The sequence below is a fragment of the Chondrus crispus genome, genomic scaffold (assembly GCF_000350225.1).
Source record: "Chondrus crispus Stackhouse genomic scaffold, scaffold_39, whole genome shotgun sequence".
Lineage (NCBI taxonomy): Eukaryota > Rhodophyta > Florideophyceae > Gigartinales > Gigartinaceae > Chondrus > Chondrus crispus.
The window spans coordinates 1-14,420 of record NW_005179291.1 but is presented as its reverse complement, the minus strand read 5'-3'; the positions used below and the strand labels follow the sequence as shown (position 1 = coordinate 14,420).

The following is a 14,420-nucleotide window of genomic DNA, read 5'->3' as shown; positions in this document are numbered from 1 at the left end:
GAACGCAATGCGTCAGAAAGCGGTTGAGGGCCCCCCCTTAAGGTTGAACGTCCGCGTTCAACTCGGTTGTCAGGTCCCTACCCGTGCGTGCGCGTAGTCGGCTCGCGTAACGCGAGACAAGTTCTTAGGAGATATGTGTCCTTGCTGTCCACGTGGGATCCTCGTAGTCTGCCCACTTCACCTTGATCGCCGCGGTCCTGTTTTACATTACGCGATGATCGAGAAGCCGGTCCACCGCGTACTGTGTCCCCGTGGTGACCTTGTCAGCAAGATCACCCGGCGCGGTTGTGCTTGCCCGTGGTGCGTCCACAGGTGGTGGCGCATACACACACCTATCAGCGGACACGCGTTCTGTGACCCCATCACGATCAATCGTGATGGTACGTTGGTCATTCGCGAGGACGCGGTAAGGCCCCACGGCTGGTGACGCGAGCTTATTTGATGTCTTCGCTCCGTCCGTAGGGTCGAGGTATTCATAATTTCCAGGCTTAACTCGCGTGTTTACGCATCTCACGCGTTTGTCGAAATCGCGTTTGTAGCGAGCCTGCGTTCGTCGCAGGCTGCTATATGCCTTCTGAATTGTCTCGTCCAGTTTCTTAAGGAACTCCGCGCGATGCGTTTTTCAATCCGGAAGGGGCGCGTTCCCCTCCGTCCTTCGAAGCGAAATTCTGGGGGAGGTCGACTGAGTACAAGCTCGAATGGGGTCGTACGCGTAGACCTGTGTACGTGGGAGTTGTAAGCGTCAGTTAATGGCCCCACGTACACATCCCAATCGTTTTGGTGTTCGTTGACGTAGTTACGCAACATAGACGCAATAGTACGGTTGTAGCGCTCCACTTGGCCGTTGGTCTGGGGATGGTACGCGGACGTATACAAGTTCGTAATCCCCAGGATCCGGCATGCGCTGTGGAAGAACTTCGCGTTAAATTGAGGTCCATTATCGGACAACAGCCAACGCGGAATGCCGTACTTGAAAACCCACGCGTCACAAAACGCAGTCGCCACTGTGTACGCGGTCACTGTCCTCAACGCGACGACTTGAGTTAACTTTGTGAACCGGTCCGTTATTACCAGAAGGTATTGTTTTCCTCCCTTGGTCTTCGGAAGCGGTCCAAGAATGTCTATCGCGAGGCTCTCCAATGGACGCGTAGCGGGGAACAATCTCAGCCGGTTGAGATGTTTTCGGAGTTTGACGCGATTCTTCGCGCATGTCCGGCATCTGCGTACTGTCGCTGCCACGTCCGCGGCCAAATGTGGCCAGTAATACCAGCGTCGGAGCGCGTGATACATTCGGTTCTTCCCCAGATGTCCCGCGATAACGGGGTCATGGCAGAGCCGCAACAGACGCGCGCGTAGTGACTGAGGGACCACCACTTGAATGATTTCAGGATCGTAGGGGTGCTTGCGCTTCAAAACCCCATGGTGGTCCTCAAAGAACGCGGAGTCGCGACTTTCCGATTGTCTGGCCAGTACGGTTTGGCAGAAATCGTTGACGCGTTGCTCCTCGGCTATCTCCTCCAGGGTGAGAGGGGCCGGCAGGTCGTTTTGTGGAGGAGCGACCTGGGAGCCTGACGCGTCAATTCCTGGTTCTTGAGCACGTTCAATATCCACCGCGTCGAATTCTTCTATGTCAGCCCATAGGTCGTCGCGTTCTTGTAAAGCCGGGGCTTCTTCGTCGCCCACCGGCCCGTCGCGTGAACGCGCTTTTCTCCTTCTCCCCGCCTTGTTTCGCGTTGTGACGAACACGTGGTCGCTGTTGTGGTCGCATTTCGCGGTACAAGTATGGTCCCGTAATTCGTCTGCCACATCGCGTACGGTAGTGCCGTCGAAGGTGGGAATGTCGTTATCCACCTCGACGGCCTTCCGGGGATCGTCGGCGGTCGTCGGGGGAATGAGATGCGACAGCGCGTCGGGTACTTGATGAACGCGTCCAGGTCTGTATTGGATGGTGAAGTCCTACTCCGCTAACCGTAGTCGCCAACGCGTCAGTCGGCCGGAGCTTTCTGTGAGGGACATCAGCCATCGTAACGCGTCATGGTCTGTCCTCACCGTAAATTTGGTTCCCTCAATGTAGGGCCGTAGTGTGCGGACGGCCCACACTACGGCGAAACATTCGCGTTCAGTCGCACTGTAGTTCCGCTCACTATCGTTGATGGAATACGACCAATAGCCGACGAGACGCCAATCGTTGGTCCCGTCGTGCTCTTGTAAAAGCGTGCACCCCAGTTGATACGCGCTCGCGTCAGTATCAATCATATACAGCCGTCCGTACCTCGGGAGCGCGAGAATAGGGGGCGCAATCATCCGCGCGTTCAGCTCTTCGAACGAGTGAACCTGAGCCGCGGTCGGGTTATCGTAGTCCGGATCCGCGTCCTTCCGCGTCATATCGGTGAGGGGGCGCGCGATTTTCGGGAACCCCTGCACAAAGCGGCGGTAGGCATTACATGCCCCGAGAAATGACCTGACTTGTGTCAACGTTCGGGAAAATGTAAATGTCTTGAACGCGTCCGCTGCGGTTTCTGCCACGCTTAACTTCCCTGGAGATATCACATGCCCCAGGTAGTGTACGCGTGGCTGAAAGAAGCTGCATTTGTTCAACTTGAGAGAAATGCCGGCGCTTCTCAAAAGTCCCAGAACCGCGTCCAAATGTTTTGCGTGCTCCGTGTGCGTACGCTAAAAGACGATAACGTCGTCTAGATACTCTAGGCAAATCTGCCATCACACGCGTGATAGAATTATGTCCAGCGCGCGTTGAAAAGTGGCTGGAGCTCCGCGTAACCCAAATGGCATCCGCAAATGTCGGAACGTTCCCATATGGGTGGTGAAGGTAGTTTTGTAGCGGTCTTCCGGCGCGACCGGAATCTGCCAATATCCTGAGTTACAGTCCAACGTAGTGAACACAGCCGCGTCCTCCAATGAATCAATACAGTCGTCCATACGCGGAAGCGGATACGAATCTGCCAGCGTTTTCGCGTTCAAGCGACGGTAGTCCACACAGAAGCGTAAACTACCGTCCTTCTTTGGGACAAGGACGACCGGGGACGCCTACTCCGTATTCGCGGGATCTATCACTCCCGCGTTTAACATTTTCTTCACTTCTTTCGCGACCATTTCACGCATCGCGGGCCCTTTGCGGTAGGGCATGGCGCGTATCGGCTTTGTGCCGGGCTCAAGTGGGATGCGGTGTTCCGTCGCTCGGATCATTCCGAGCGACCCGCTCCACAAACTTGAGTGTTCGCGTAGCATCTCAAGCACCTGTCCGCGTAATTTCTCGTCCTTCACATGTGATAGATCAATCTCCTTTTCCCAATCTTCCGCGTTCGACTTGGGATCCTTATATTGTACGCGTCCGGTATCTTCGGCGAGATTTTGGTACCCCCCGTGCTCGTCGTCCTCGTTCTTGTTCACGTTCATATTTGCGGTGGAGTCAGGCCGTCCGGCTCCTAATTTTCCTTCTTGGCCGTCCAAGTTGGAAATGTGCAACGCGTGCGCGATCTCCTCTGCCACCCGACGCTCCGGTGTCAGAATGGCAAGAGGGTTCCGTTTCGCATATCCGACGACTGTATGTTTCGGCAGTCGTCGTACCTGACGCGAAAAATTCGCGACCATAACCTCGAAGACCTGGTTTGGTAGCACTTCCGCGACTCCGTTGGTCAGCCGCACCCCGTGGCGGTGCTGCAGCGACGGCTTGGGCTCCAAAAATACCAGGCCTCTCCCCGCTGTCGTAACGCGTACGCGAACTTGCGACATAGCGGGGACATTTACCTAGCGCGCGATCCGAATCGGGTGCTGGGTTTCTTTGCGTACTTCTGCGCGGTTGGTCTCGCGTCCATGTTGCCTTGTAAGGGGAGACGGATCCCCCTTCGCGTTCACGATGGCCACGGCGCCCCCTGCCGGAGCTCGAGCCTCTGGGCTTCTATGTCGATGCTCCGGACATGCGCGTCAATTAACGCGGTGCCCAGAAGCACGGGAACAGCCAGTTGGTCCGCGACGACGAACGGGACTCGGAACATCGTGTTCCGAATCCGGACAACCAAACGGACCACTGCGCTCAGCCTCAACGGGTTGCTGTTTGCTCCGGCCAGCCTTGGCAATGGCGCGTCGCGCATTGCGTGTCGGGTCCAGTCGGGAGGAAGGTCGGCCTTCCTCACCAGATTGTAGCCAGAACACGTATCGACGGCGATAGTGTACGGCTTGAACGCGTTCTTCTCAGTAGCTATCGAGCCCAATATATTGTAGATCTTGGACGTCATCAGACAGACGGCGCCCTCGACGATCTTAGGCGGGGCCGTTCGCTCCAGGTCATTTCGCTTTGGGCGTCGGCGTCGCGTCTTGCCCCTTCTTCGCGTTCTTCTTCCTTGACTGTCGGAGTCCGGGGCCTCGCGTTCGTCTTTCGACCCTTGACTCCTTGGGCCCAATGAGGAACCCACGCGCTTTTCACGCGTTAGTTCTTCACGCGGCGCGTTCTCGACGCGCACGTCGCGTTCTTCTTCTTGCACCGGGCTCTCGCTGGCCCTGGCGCCTTCACGGCGGATCCATGGCCTCCGACCTCCGGAGGTCGGGAAATATTCGCGTTCGTGGGGTGGTACCGGGCTTACGAAAGTCGCGGTAATTTCGCGTTTGTTAAATACTTGTTTTTGCACCGGACCGGCGGCGGTCCCGGTGACTTCGTGTTGCGGCGAGGGGAATATTATCGGTAAATATTCACGTCGACCTTGATAGGGGTATATGGACGGGTCGGGGGTATAAGAGCGAGACGGTTCACGTGACCGCGTAAACGTGACCGCCTTTACGCGTTTTTTGAGCTACCTGAACTATCCGTGCTAGTCGCGCCGCTATCTGTAGCCAACGCGGCTCCGGACCTCCGTTCGAGTGGCTGGCCTGGCCCTACCCACTCTGGAGCCGGAGCATCCCCGAAGTACTCGGGTACCTCGCCGGGTTGATTTTCAACGTTCGGACGTTGTAAAATCTGGGGGGGCCGCGAGAGTTGGCTCTCGCTCGCTTTCCTGTAGGGGCAGGGGATACGGATCCCCTGCCCAGTCCTGCAGGTACATTATCGCGTTCTGTACCCCCGTCGGCAAGCTGGACCGACCACGTTCTCCTCTTCCATCTTGACGCGGGTATCGCGTGTCGGCTTGTCGGAAATGGCGTTGTTCGCGCCTGTATTCTCCTTCGCGAGGGGCGAAACGAACGCCTCTTCCGGGGCGATTCGCGTGGCCCGAACGCGGACCACGGTCACCAGCGACCGACTGTTGGAGGAGGTTCCTCATCCCTGGACGCGTCTGTAGTTGGTACCGGTAGTTTCGATACGCTGTAAACATCCGCTGCTCCGGCGCGAGGAAGGGGCACGCGTACATGGCATGGCCGTGCGTTCTGCACAGCCAGCAGACGTACGCGCTCCCGTCGGCTGAGGCGAAGGTCCCCGCCTGACGAGGCTCTTCCTCGGTGAGCCGGGGAACACAGGAGAGTATGCGTCCCCCTCCTTGACGCGAAATGTCCAATTCCGCGATGCGGTGGTCCGGACCACCTATCGCCGCTGAGGTATGCCCGAACGTGGTGGCAAAGCTGCCCGTTGTCTCCGTCGACGCCGGCGTTGACGGCCGGCCTCCTGTAGCCTCCCCGCCTCTCATGACGAAGACGGGGTCAGCTTCCCAATCCTCCTCGTTAACGTGGAGGGCTGACGCGGGGGAGCTCGTCGCGTTCGACCTGGCGGCTCTCCCTCCCCTCGCTGCCGGTTTCGGGTCCGGCAGCGGTAGTCCGCGTCGGGCGCGAAACGTGGTTCCTTCTGCGGTCGCGATGCGTCTGATAATTTACAGGTCCGTCTTCTGGTTCGCGGGCAAGCTCTGGACGGTCTCTGCCACCGCTGCTCGCGTCGCGGGAGCCAATCCGCGTACAAAATAATGGGCCAAGGCTTGCTCCGTAAATACGGCGGTGCACTTGAACGCGTTCGATTCGAGCCTATCCGCGAACGCGTTTTCCGTCTCATGCGGCTTCTGATGAGCCGACGCGACGGCATCGTGCGCTACCCCCAGGACGTCATCAGTGAGGTAGCGCTTGATGAATTGATTAATAAGCCCAGGCCAGCTCACATCGTCATGGAGCTGGCCTGCGCAGATTCGGCGCATAGTGTACCTTGTATATAATCTTTCCGCGTCGCCTTCGAGAAAATGTGCAAGGACGCGAATCGCGACCCCTTCCGTCAGATGTTGCGAATTGAACGTGATGCGCACATCTTTCAGGAAGGGGAGTAATTCAATCGCGTTCGTTCCATGGAAATTGCGCATCGTGGGACGAATCCCACGGCAACGCTGCACATATTTCGCGATTCGCCCCGCGTCCCCTGACGTGACGAGGGTCGAGACGTTGTCCAGGCGATACATCCTGCAATTAGCTACGGAGCTAAATTCCTGTATCATCGTGTGGACCGCCTCGACCGCGGGGGCCGCGGGGCCCAATGTGCCAAATGGGGTCACCGGTAGCGTGCAGACGTCTACCGGGCCCCGACGCGTAGTGAGATCCTGGGGCTGATAGCCGCCCCACCGGGGATCAAAAGCGAGAATCGGTTCTCTCGATCCCCGGGTGGTATCCCCGCGTCTGGTCTCGTCCGCGTAAGGTACGCGAACCGTCTGCCGCATGTCTCCGGCGACATGCAGCAGGGCTTGGGTTTCGGACGCGAAAGTTGCGTCCATTCTTGTTCGATCTCCTCGTGCGGGCCGACTGGTGTCACCACCGGCCGGCTCCAAATCTTGAGCGCCGGACGCGTTCGGAGGTACAGTACCACCGGGCCCTAACGATGGGGCCCCGGGTGACGTCGCCGTCGGGGTACGTTCCATCTGACGAACGCGTCGGCGTGTAGAATTTAACTGCGCGGTCACAAGGGCAAACGCGCGCATCTGTTCCGCGGAAGGAAAAGATCTCGCGTCAGTACGTCAGTTCGGGGCGGCCTTCCCCGAACTCGTCGGGGGAGTCGAGACGCGATTCCTCAACGAGCACCAGTCGACTCTGCAGTTGATCGACTAGTGCTCGGAGGTTATCCAGAGACTGGGAGACGCGTTCAAACCTCCCTTCGCGAAGGGATCGTAGTTCTTCCATGCAACGCGAATATACCGCGTCGGTTACGTCGATTCGAAGTGCGGTCCAGACCTCCTCAATATACGTCGCGATCCAGTCATACATCGCGCGTGCGCGGCCTTCTGATAATTCAGGCGACGGTTCGCGGTCACTGAGACCTGCGCCACCGCCGCCGAATGGGACGCGGAGCGCGGCTGACTCGGAGGTGCGGAACGCGGTTGACTCCATATTCGCGGGCTCGGATTGAATTGAGGGGGCGGATCCTTCTTCCATTTCGACGCGTGCGGACGCCGACTCGAACGATAGTCTTCTTGCGATAATCCGGTGGCCTTCTAGGTCGGGAGACTAATGTAGCATAAACCCCCGGTCGCGTTGGGGGTTTAGCTGTGGTTCTTCGAAGACCTGTGTACGCGAGAGAGGACAAAAACACACACACCAGAAACGAACGCGGGCGGTGGTAGCGTGGTAGAGCGGTGGGGAGCGGACGCGAACACAGTACGCGGTAGAGCGGTTCGACGCGCTCGACGCCCCCGGGCGGCGCAAGTTAGCGTTCTAGCACCGACGGGCGGTGGCGGATCCAGCTCGTGCGCGTACGTTCGCGACCGCTACGCGGGTTAGTTTCTAGTTAACGCGCTCGCGTTAAGAGAACGCGTTTAGAATAAGCGGACGGGGTTAGACCTGCGGTGGAGGATCTGGTACCAAGCCCGTGCTTGTCCTTGTCCTCCCTCCGCCGCCGGTCGCCCTGTCATTTAATATACAAGTAAATAATCTATCATAATATATACTACAGTATCTAGGTAGCGCCTTACACGGTAAGCTCGCGCCCCTTACTCCGGATCGTCACGCTGTACACATGCACAGCGAGCAGCAAGCGCGTACTTACGGGCGCGAGTGTGCGCGCTGTAATGCATTTTCCGGGAGTACAGTAGTCACCCCGCGCGTTCAAATAACGTCCTCGCGATTATGCTGCAACGAGGCTGGTGTGACGGAGGTTGGTGGCGAGCGGAGCTGCCCATTTAAGTATCTAATTTTCGAGAGTGGAAGGGTGCTGCCATGCAGACCGCTCGTACGACCGCCTCGCCGCGATGTATGTGTGGTCCACCAACGCCGGTGCAGTGAAGAAAAGCGCCCCTAATGCCCCGGCTCCCATCGCTTGGAGAAGCCCTCGTCGAGACAGCTCACTGCCACACCTCATCATGCACACTGTCGCTTACCGTTTTGGTTGCCGCCCGCATTGCGCTGAAGCTCCCCCGAGTGCTTGGTTTCGCACAGCAGTTTCGACAAAAGACGATGAGATGAAGGCCATGATTCCACTGAGACGAAGGTCCGAGCCAGGGATAACAAACTAGCAGCGGCTCAATGGTGAGAGGCGACCGAGGTACAGCACGGGGTAGAGAAATCATTCCTACTTCGCCACCCTATCGCATGCCTTACAGCACATTCGTGTGCTCCTCACCCACGTCCACTGCCACCCCTCTCCGCCCGGCATCCCCCAACCGCATCCCCTCCCTCCCCCTCCCCTGCACGCACTTCGCCACCGCGGGCCCCAGCCGAAACCTCCCCCGGCCGTGGCCCGGTCTCCGCAGCCTCGCCAACGCGCCGCCTTTACGCCCGCGATGAGTGCGGCGGTCGTGCAGCACGGCGCCATGCGCACCCGCGTCACGAAGCAAGGGCGGCTGCCGTCGACCTCATACGGCTTGTCGGTGAGCAAGGGGCATCTGCTGGCGGACGACGTGCAGCGCGGCGCCCTGCCGCCGCTGGACGCCCTCATCTGCCACCTGCCCGTGTACCAGTCCGACGTGCACGCGCACGCGTCCGCCCTGGCCATTTGGGAGCGCGCCCGCGCCGTCGCGGACGAACGCCGCACATGAGGGCACATGAGCGCCCTCCGCCGCGCCTGGCGACTCCTCACGCACAACGCCGCAGGCCTCCACACCCACGCCCCGCCTGTGGCCCTTCCGGACGCGTACCACTGCCCTGACGACGCCGCCCCGTCGCCCAGCCCCCCCTCCGAGGGCGTGTATTTGTACGGCGAGGTCCGCTGCGGGAAGAGCTCGCTCATGGACATGGTCTTCATGTGCGCAGACGCCCAGATTGTGTCGTATAAACCTGTACCACTCTAGTATTCCTTTTCGGGCGACTCGTGTACACGTGTATCTAGATACCTAAAGTACCCCGACGTACAGTAGCAAGCCCATTTACACGAGCCTTGCTCGCCTTCGACACGCGCACACGTGGACCTACTACCGGGCATGTACACGTGTGTACTATAACACGGCCCCGTGAGCTCTAGCCGTTACATCTCGACCACGATCTAAGTACATTATATACTGTCGTTGGCGCTTGCGCCGGGTGGGTTTGGCGGCAAACAACCAAGGACCAAGGACGCGACTCTCGTTCTCGGTTTCGTTTGGTACTAACTAACTTCTTCTCGTTCACGCTCTCTCGTTGTCCTCGCTCGCGCCCTAGAATTCTCGTGGCCACGTCGCGTGTTGCCTCCCCGCTCGCCCGCACGGTTCGCTGGCTGTGTGTTAGTCCCGCTGGGTCGAGAGCACCGCGTCGTGCGCTTCTAGTTTCCGTGGTTCGCGAGCACACCCGGATTTTACAGTAGCCCGAAAGCCTCTACCACTTCCCCCTAGCTATCTTATACACGCCCCCACGAACGACCCTTGTCTTAGCACGTGACCTCTTTTCGCGTCCTACTACAGATTGCTACTGCTGAGCACGTGCATTAGCATAGCTTCATGATTTCCGTGTACGAGATGATGCACAAGTACGAACTCATGTCTCCGGCCGGGCGTGCCGCGGCTATCGTCTTTCACCCGCTGGACGCGGTCTTCGCTCTCAGGCTGGGGAGACGAAATGCCGCTGATACTGGCGGCGGCTTCAAGCTGCAAGTTGCTGTGCTTTGACGAGTTTCAGATTGCCGACGTCGCGGATGCGCTCCTCATGCCGTGGAGGGCACCCAGCTTGAGACAGAGGTTGCGAAGGAGGGCGCTGGAGCGGGGAATAGGGCCCTTGGATCTACCACGCCGTACACGGGCGAGGACGAAGCTTTTGCCTTAGACCGCGCCGTTTCGCGGCTCAAGGAGATGTAAACGCGCAACTTCCATGGACTCACTGCCTTTTTTGGTAGACGTTCCACGGCGTGCCATTTAGTAGGACGGGCTTTCGACGCAGCACGCGCGCCATCGAACGATGTTTGGTCGGGCGAGCAGCCGGACCCTGAACTGTTGCAAGGACCCCTGCCTTCGGGCGGCGGTGCCTGAATGTGACAAGGGTCACTAGGCAGGCCGTTCTCAGCCTCTAACGACAGTGACTTCCAACTTCTTTTGTCTGCTGTCCATCCATTACCAGAACACAATCGCATGCCCAATATCTGTTGATGACATAAATAAGAAATAAGGGGCGATACTGGTACTGAATAGAAGGCGACCTACTCTACATGTACCACATGGTCAGATTTATTTTTTCTCGCGAAGGCCTCTATGAGTGCCTTGAACTTATCTACTTCGACCTTTTGCTGTTCTACGCGTTCCCCACCACGCTCTCGCCGTTTTTCTTCTCTATCCTTCTGGCGCTCAAGGCGCTCCTGCAAGCGTTCTTCTCTACCGCTCTCAGCCATGTCGCGCTCAAATTGAAGACGCTCTCGCTCAAGCGAGATTCGGGCGAGGTCAGCGTCATTCATGTGCTTTACGAAAGCATCAAGGCTGTTATCAGCACCATATACCATTTTCGTTTTCTTCCTCTTTCTCGCGCTGCCGTTTGTGCTACAAATATGCGCTTCGCTTTCTACCACGTCTATTATCACAGCACCATTCTCATTTCCTCAGCTGCCATCTTCCGTTTCCAAGTCCTTCGATGACATGCTCTTTTGCGCTGCAACCATCAATACGCGACTCATGCGTTCCTTGTCTTCTTCTTTTCTTTTCTCTGCAAATTTTGCGGTTTTGTTTTGTGCTTCCCAGTCATCTCTGGCCACCCTCAATGTCCTCAAATTATGAGCTATCTCCCATCTCCCACCACCGACTCCAGACAACCTCTGATTGTCGGAGTCGTTTTTGTCATAGTGGTCCTGCAGTCTTTTGTATCGGTCCTGAATTGTCTTCCAACCGAGGTTTTTTTGTCTTGAAAGTGTACGTTCTCACGCAACCTTTCCGCCACAGTAGCAAATCTCTTCTTTGTTTCACCGAACTCCGCCAAATGAGCTCGAACAGCGGCTACCTCACCGGCAATGGCGAGGTCTTGTTGCGGTGTGAACCGTGACTGCCTACCACTTCTGGTGGAGGCTGGAGCTTGTGTTTCCGACCCAACTACTTCAGACATCGTTGTGTGCTATGGCGTATACGCTTGTACCGACTATGGTATAACTACCTTCGTCCCGACCACTCGGAAACGAGGGGGGTTAGAGGTAAGGGAGCGCGCGCCGCTGGGTAAACCACGCGCGAACACAGACCGTACGGATGGACTCGAAAAGAGGGAAGGCTCACGTGGCCGGTGACGCGCAGCCGGTCGGTGGTGTTAGATCCGGACGGCCGGGGACGGGTTAGAAGCCTGAGACTAAAAGGGAAACCGGAACGGGATAGCAATTAGCTGTAAAGGGAAGGGAGGCGATTCTGCCCCACGTTTACTGGAACGGGGCAGGTGCCCCCCGTCTTAACCCCTAAGTGGGACGCCAGGACACCTGTCCCGCTACAGTAGCTGTTACTTACTGTATACCAGCCACTGTGCTAAATTGGCTAATTTGTGCCATTAACTACTAATTACTAATTACTTACCGTTCGGATCCTACACGTGTAACCAGCGGGGTACCACTGTACTCCGCACCGGTCGTGTGCTGTAAATATAACTCTTTACCGTTCTTCTCGCGCTTGCAGCCCATCGTACTGTATCTCGGGGCGGCAGCGGTGGTGCCGTTGCCTTCGCGCCGTTGTACTACACCGACCACACGAGTGAGTACCCTTCTATCATGCATGCATTATCGCGAACTCCCGCCAATTTCACGACACTTGTCCCTATCATTTCTCACGACCACGCAGAAATCCTCTTCACTAAAATCTCACAATTCCGCGTTTTTTGTCATGGCTTGATTGCAGAATTGTGTATATGCAGTTTCAGTGTAATGTTTTTTGCAGAATTGTTCGCAGAATTCTGTGGAATCCGGTTTGCGTAAGCTCACTGATATCCAAAGACTTCTGTATCGAGGGTCATACAGAGCATATACTCAAGCTAAAAAGTTGTCGAAATCTTTTAGCATTTAAACTGTACTTCCCATGACAACACAATGTAAAAACTTTAAAAGTAGTTTACATTTCAAACAGAGAATCTTCATACTCTATCGTTAACTGCGTAATGTTACACACAGCATGGAAACATATTGAGTGGAGCGAATATCGTGTCGAAAAGGAAGACCTATAGAGAAAAAGTGCTTAAAGAGACGACTAACCGTCTCATGGCGAGCTCTGCATCTTGCATAAAAAGCTTTCTGCGCGCCGGGAAATGAATCTCGCCGCATCACCATCTCATCTCGGTATCGCCCATCAGCAAGCACCCCCTCTCCATTCGATAAGAGACGTTTCAGGTCCATCTTAAAGATAGTGAGATCCGCATCTTTCCCACATGGAAATAGTCCATAGACCCAGACTGTATCCCCACCTGCGATACAAACTCCAACTTCGTATCTCAACCCGGATCCCGTAAACCTGTGCCAAAACCACTTCGAGTCGAATGGGCTCGGCTCCATAATCATACAGTTTGTCCCATCAATTGACACGAAATAACGTCGTGTTCCTGAGTCATGTCGTCGCTTTTCTCCAAGATATCTTAATAAATTCTACCTCAGTGCGAATCTAATGCGTGGTGAGATATGTTAGATAACTCTTACGACATCCCATTCCCACAGGAGCTCTACAAACATCCAGGACCATTTGCAAAAGGTCTTTTTATCTGCCTCCGAAATAGCCCTGTTAGTCGCCTCACTCACGTATATCTTAAGAAACATGACTGCCCAAAGCAGATGTTGAGGACGGGCACCAGCTGATAGCTATTCAAGCAATTGATTCGGAATAATTGAACAAACGAGAGGCGATACGCCAAACAACGCTCGAAAGTGTGGTATAACTACCTTCGTCCCGACCACTCGGAACGAGGGGGGTTAGAGGTAAGGGAGCGCGCGCCGCTGGGTAACCCACGCGAGCGCAAACCGTACGGAAGGACTCGAAAAGAGGGAAGGCTCACGTGGCCGGTGACGCGCAGCCGGTCGGTGGTGTTAGATCCGGACGGCCGGTCACGGGTTAGAAGCCTGAGACTTAGAGGTAAAACCGGACGGAGTTAGCAAAAAGCCGTAAAGGGAAGGGAGGCGAGTCTGCCTCCGTTTACTGGAACGGGGCAGGTGCCCCCGGTCTTAACCCCTAAGTGGGACGCCAGGACACCTGTCCCGCTACAGTAGCTGTTACTTACTGTATACCAGCTACTGTGCTAAATTGGCTAATTTGTGCCATTAACTACTAATTACTAATTACTTACCGTTCGGATCCTACACGTGTAACCAACGGGGTACCACTGTACTCCGCACCGGCCGTGTGCTGTAAATATAACTCCTTACAGTTCTTCTCGCGCTTACAGCCCATCATACTGTGTCCCGCGGCGGCAGCGGTGGTGCGATTGCCTTCGCGCCGTTGTACTACAGACCCCCTTCCTTATCTCGCGACACGTCCCCGTCGCGGCGGACTAAAATCCGTGCCAGCTGTGACGGTCCTCTATCCCGAACGGAGACCATGTGTCGGCCGCGGAGACGCGGCCGTACAGTAGGTACCTTCCTCGGGTCCTTACCCGCATGCACACCCGCAGCGGCGGTCATTTCCCGACCCGCGCGGAGGAGTTCAGCGCTCCTGCTGCTCCCGGTTCCATTTGCGGTACGCCACCGTTCGGATTGGGCGGCTTCAGCCTGCGCCGGGTCATCGAACAACCGGCGCAAAGAAGCGTTTTTCCAGGACCCCCCCGGAGGGCTGGCCATTTTTCCAAGAATTCCCCTTCGATTTCCTCCAAAACCCCACGGGTGCGCCCCCTCCAGCCCCGCAGCGGTACGTCCCAGACCTTTCCCCGGGCGTGCGGTACCTCTGTCGTCCAAAGCACGAGCAAAAACCGCACGGTGGTCCCTTTCCCGAACGGTTCGTATTTGGAAACCAATAGAAACTGTAAAAAACAGTTAGAAACGGCATAAACACGTTTCTGTTTCCAAATACTCCCAGGTCGGCGACGACCTCAGGAGTCTGGGACCGTTCTCGGATATGGGCTACGATTTTTATTCGCCCTTCTAGAGGGGAAATCGTAGCCCTTGTCCCCGTACA

The 14,420-nt window shown here is 56.6% G+C and overlaps 1 protein-coding gene across 1 annotated transcript; it reads right to left on the bottom strand.

Moving 5' to 3' along the window:
• Positions 1 to 1,956: 1,956 nt before the first annotated feature.
• CHC_T00006230001 (hypothetical protein) lies at positions 1,957 to 2,790 on the bottom strand. Its single transcript, XM_005718344.1, has 2 exons — positions 2,723 to 2,790; positions 1,957 to 2,584 (listed from the first exon to the last, which is right to left on the bottom strand). The coding sequence occupies exons 1-2, from the start codon at positions 2,788 to 2,790 to the stop codon at positions 1,957 to 1,959; spliced, it is 696 nt and encodes a 231-aa protein (XP_005718401.1).
• Between the last annotated feature and the right edge of the window lie 11,630 nt (positions 2,791 to 14,420).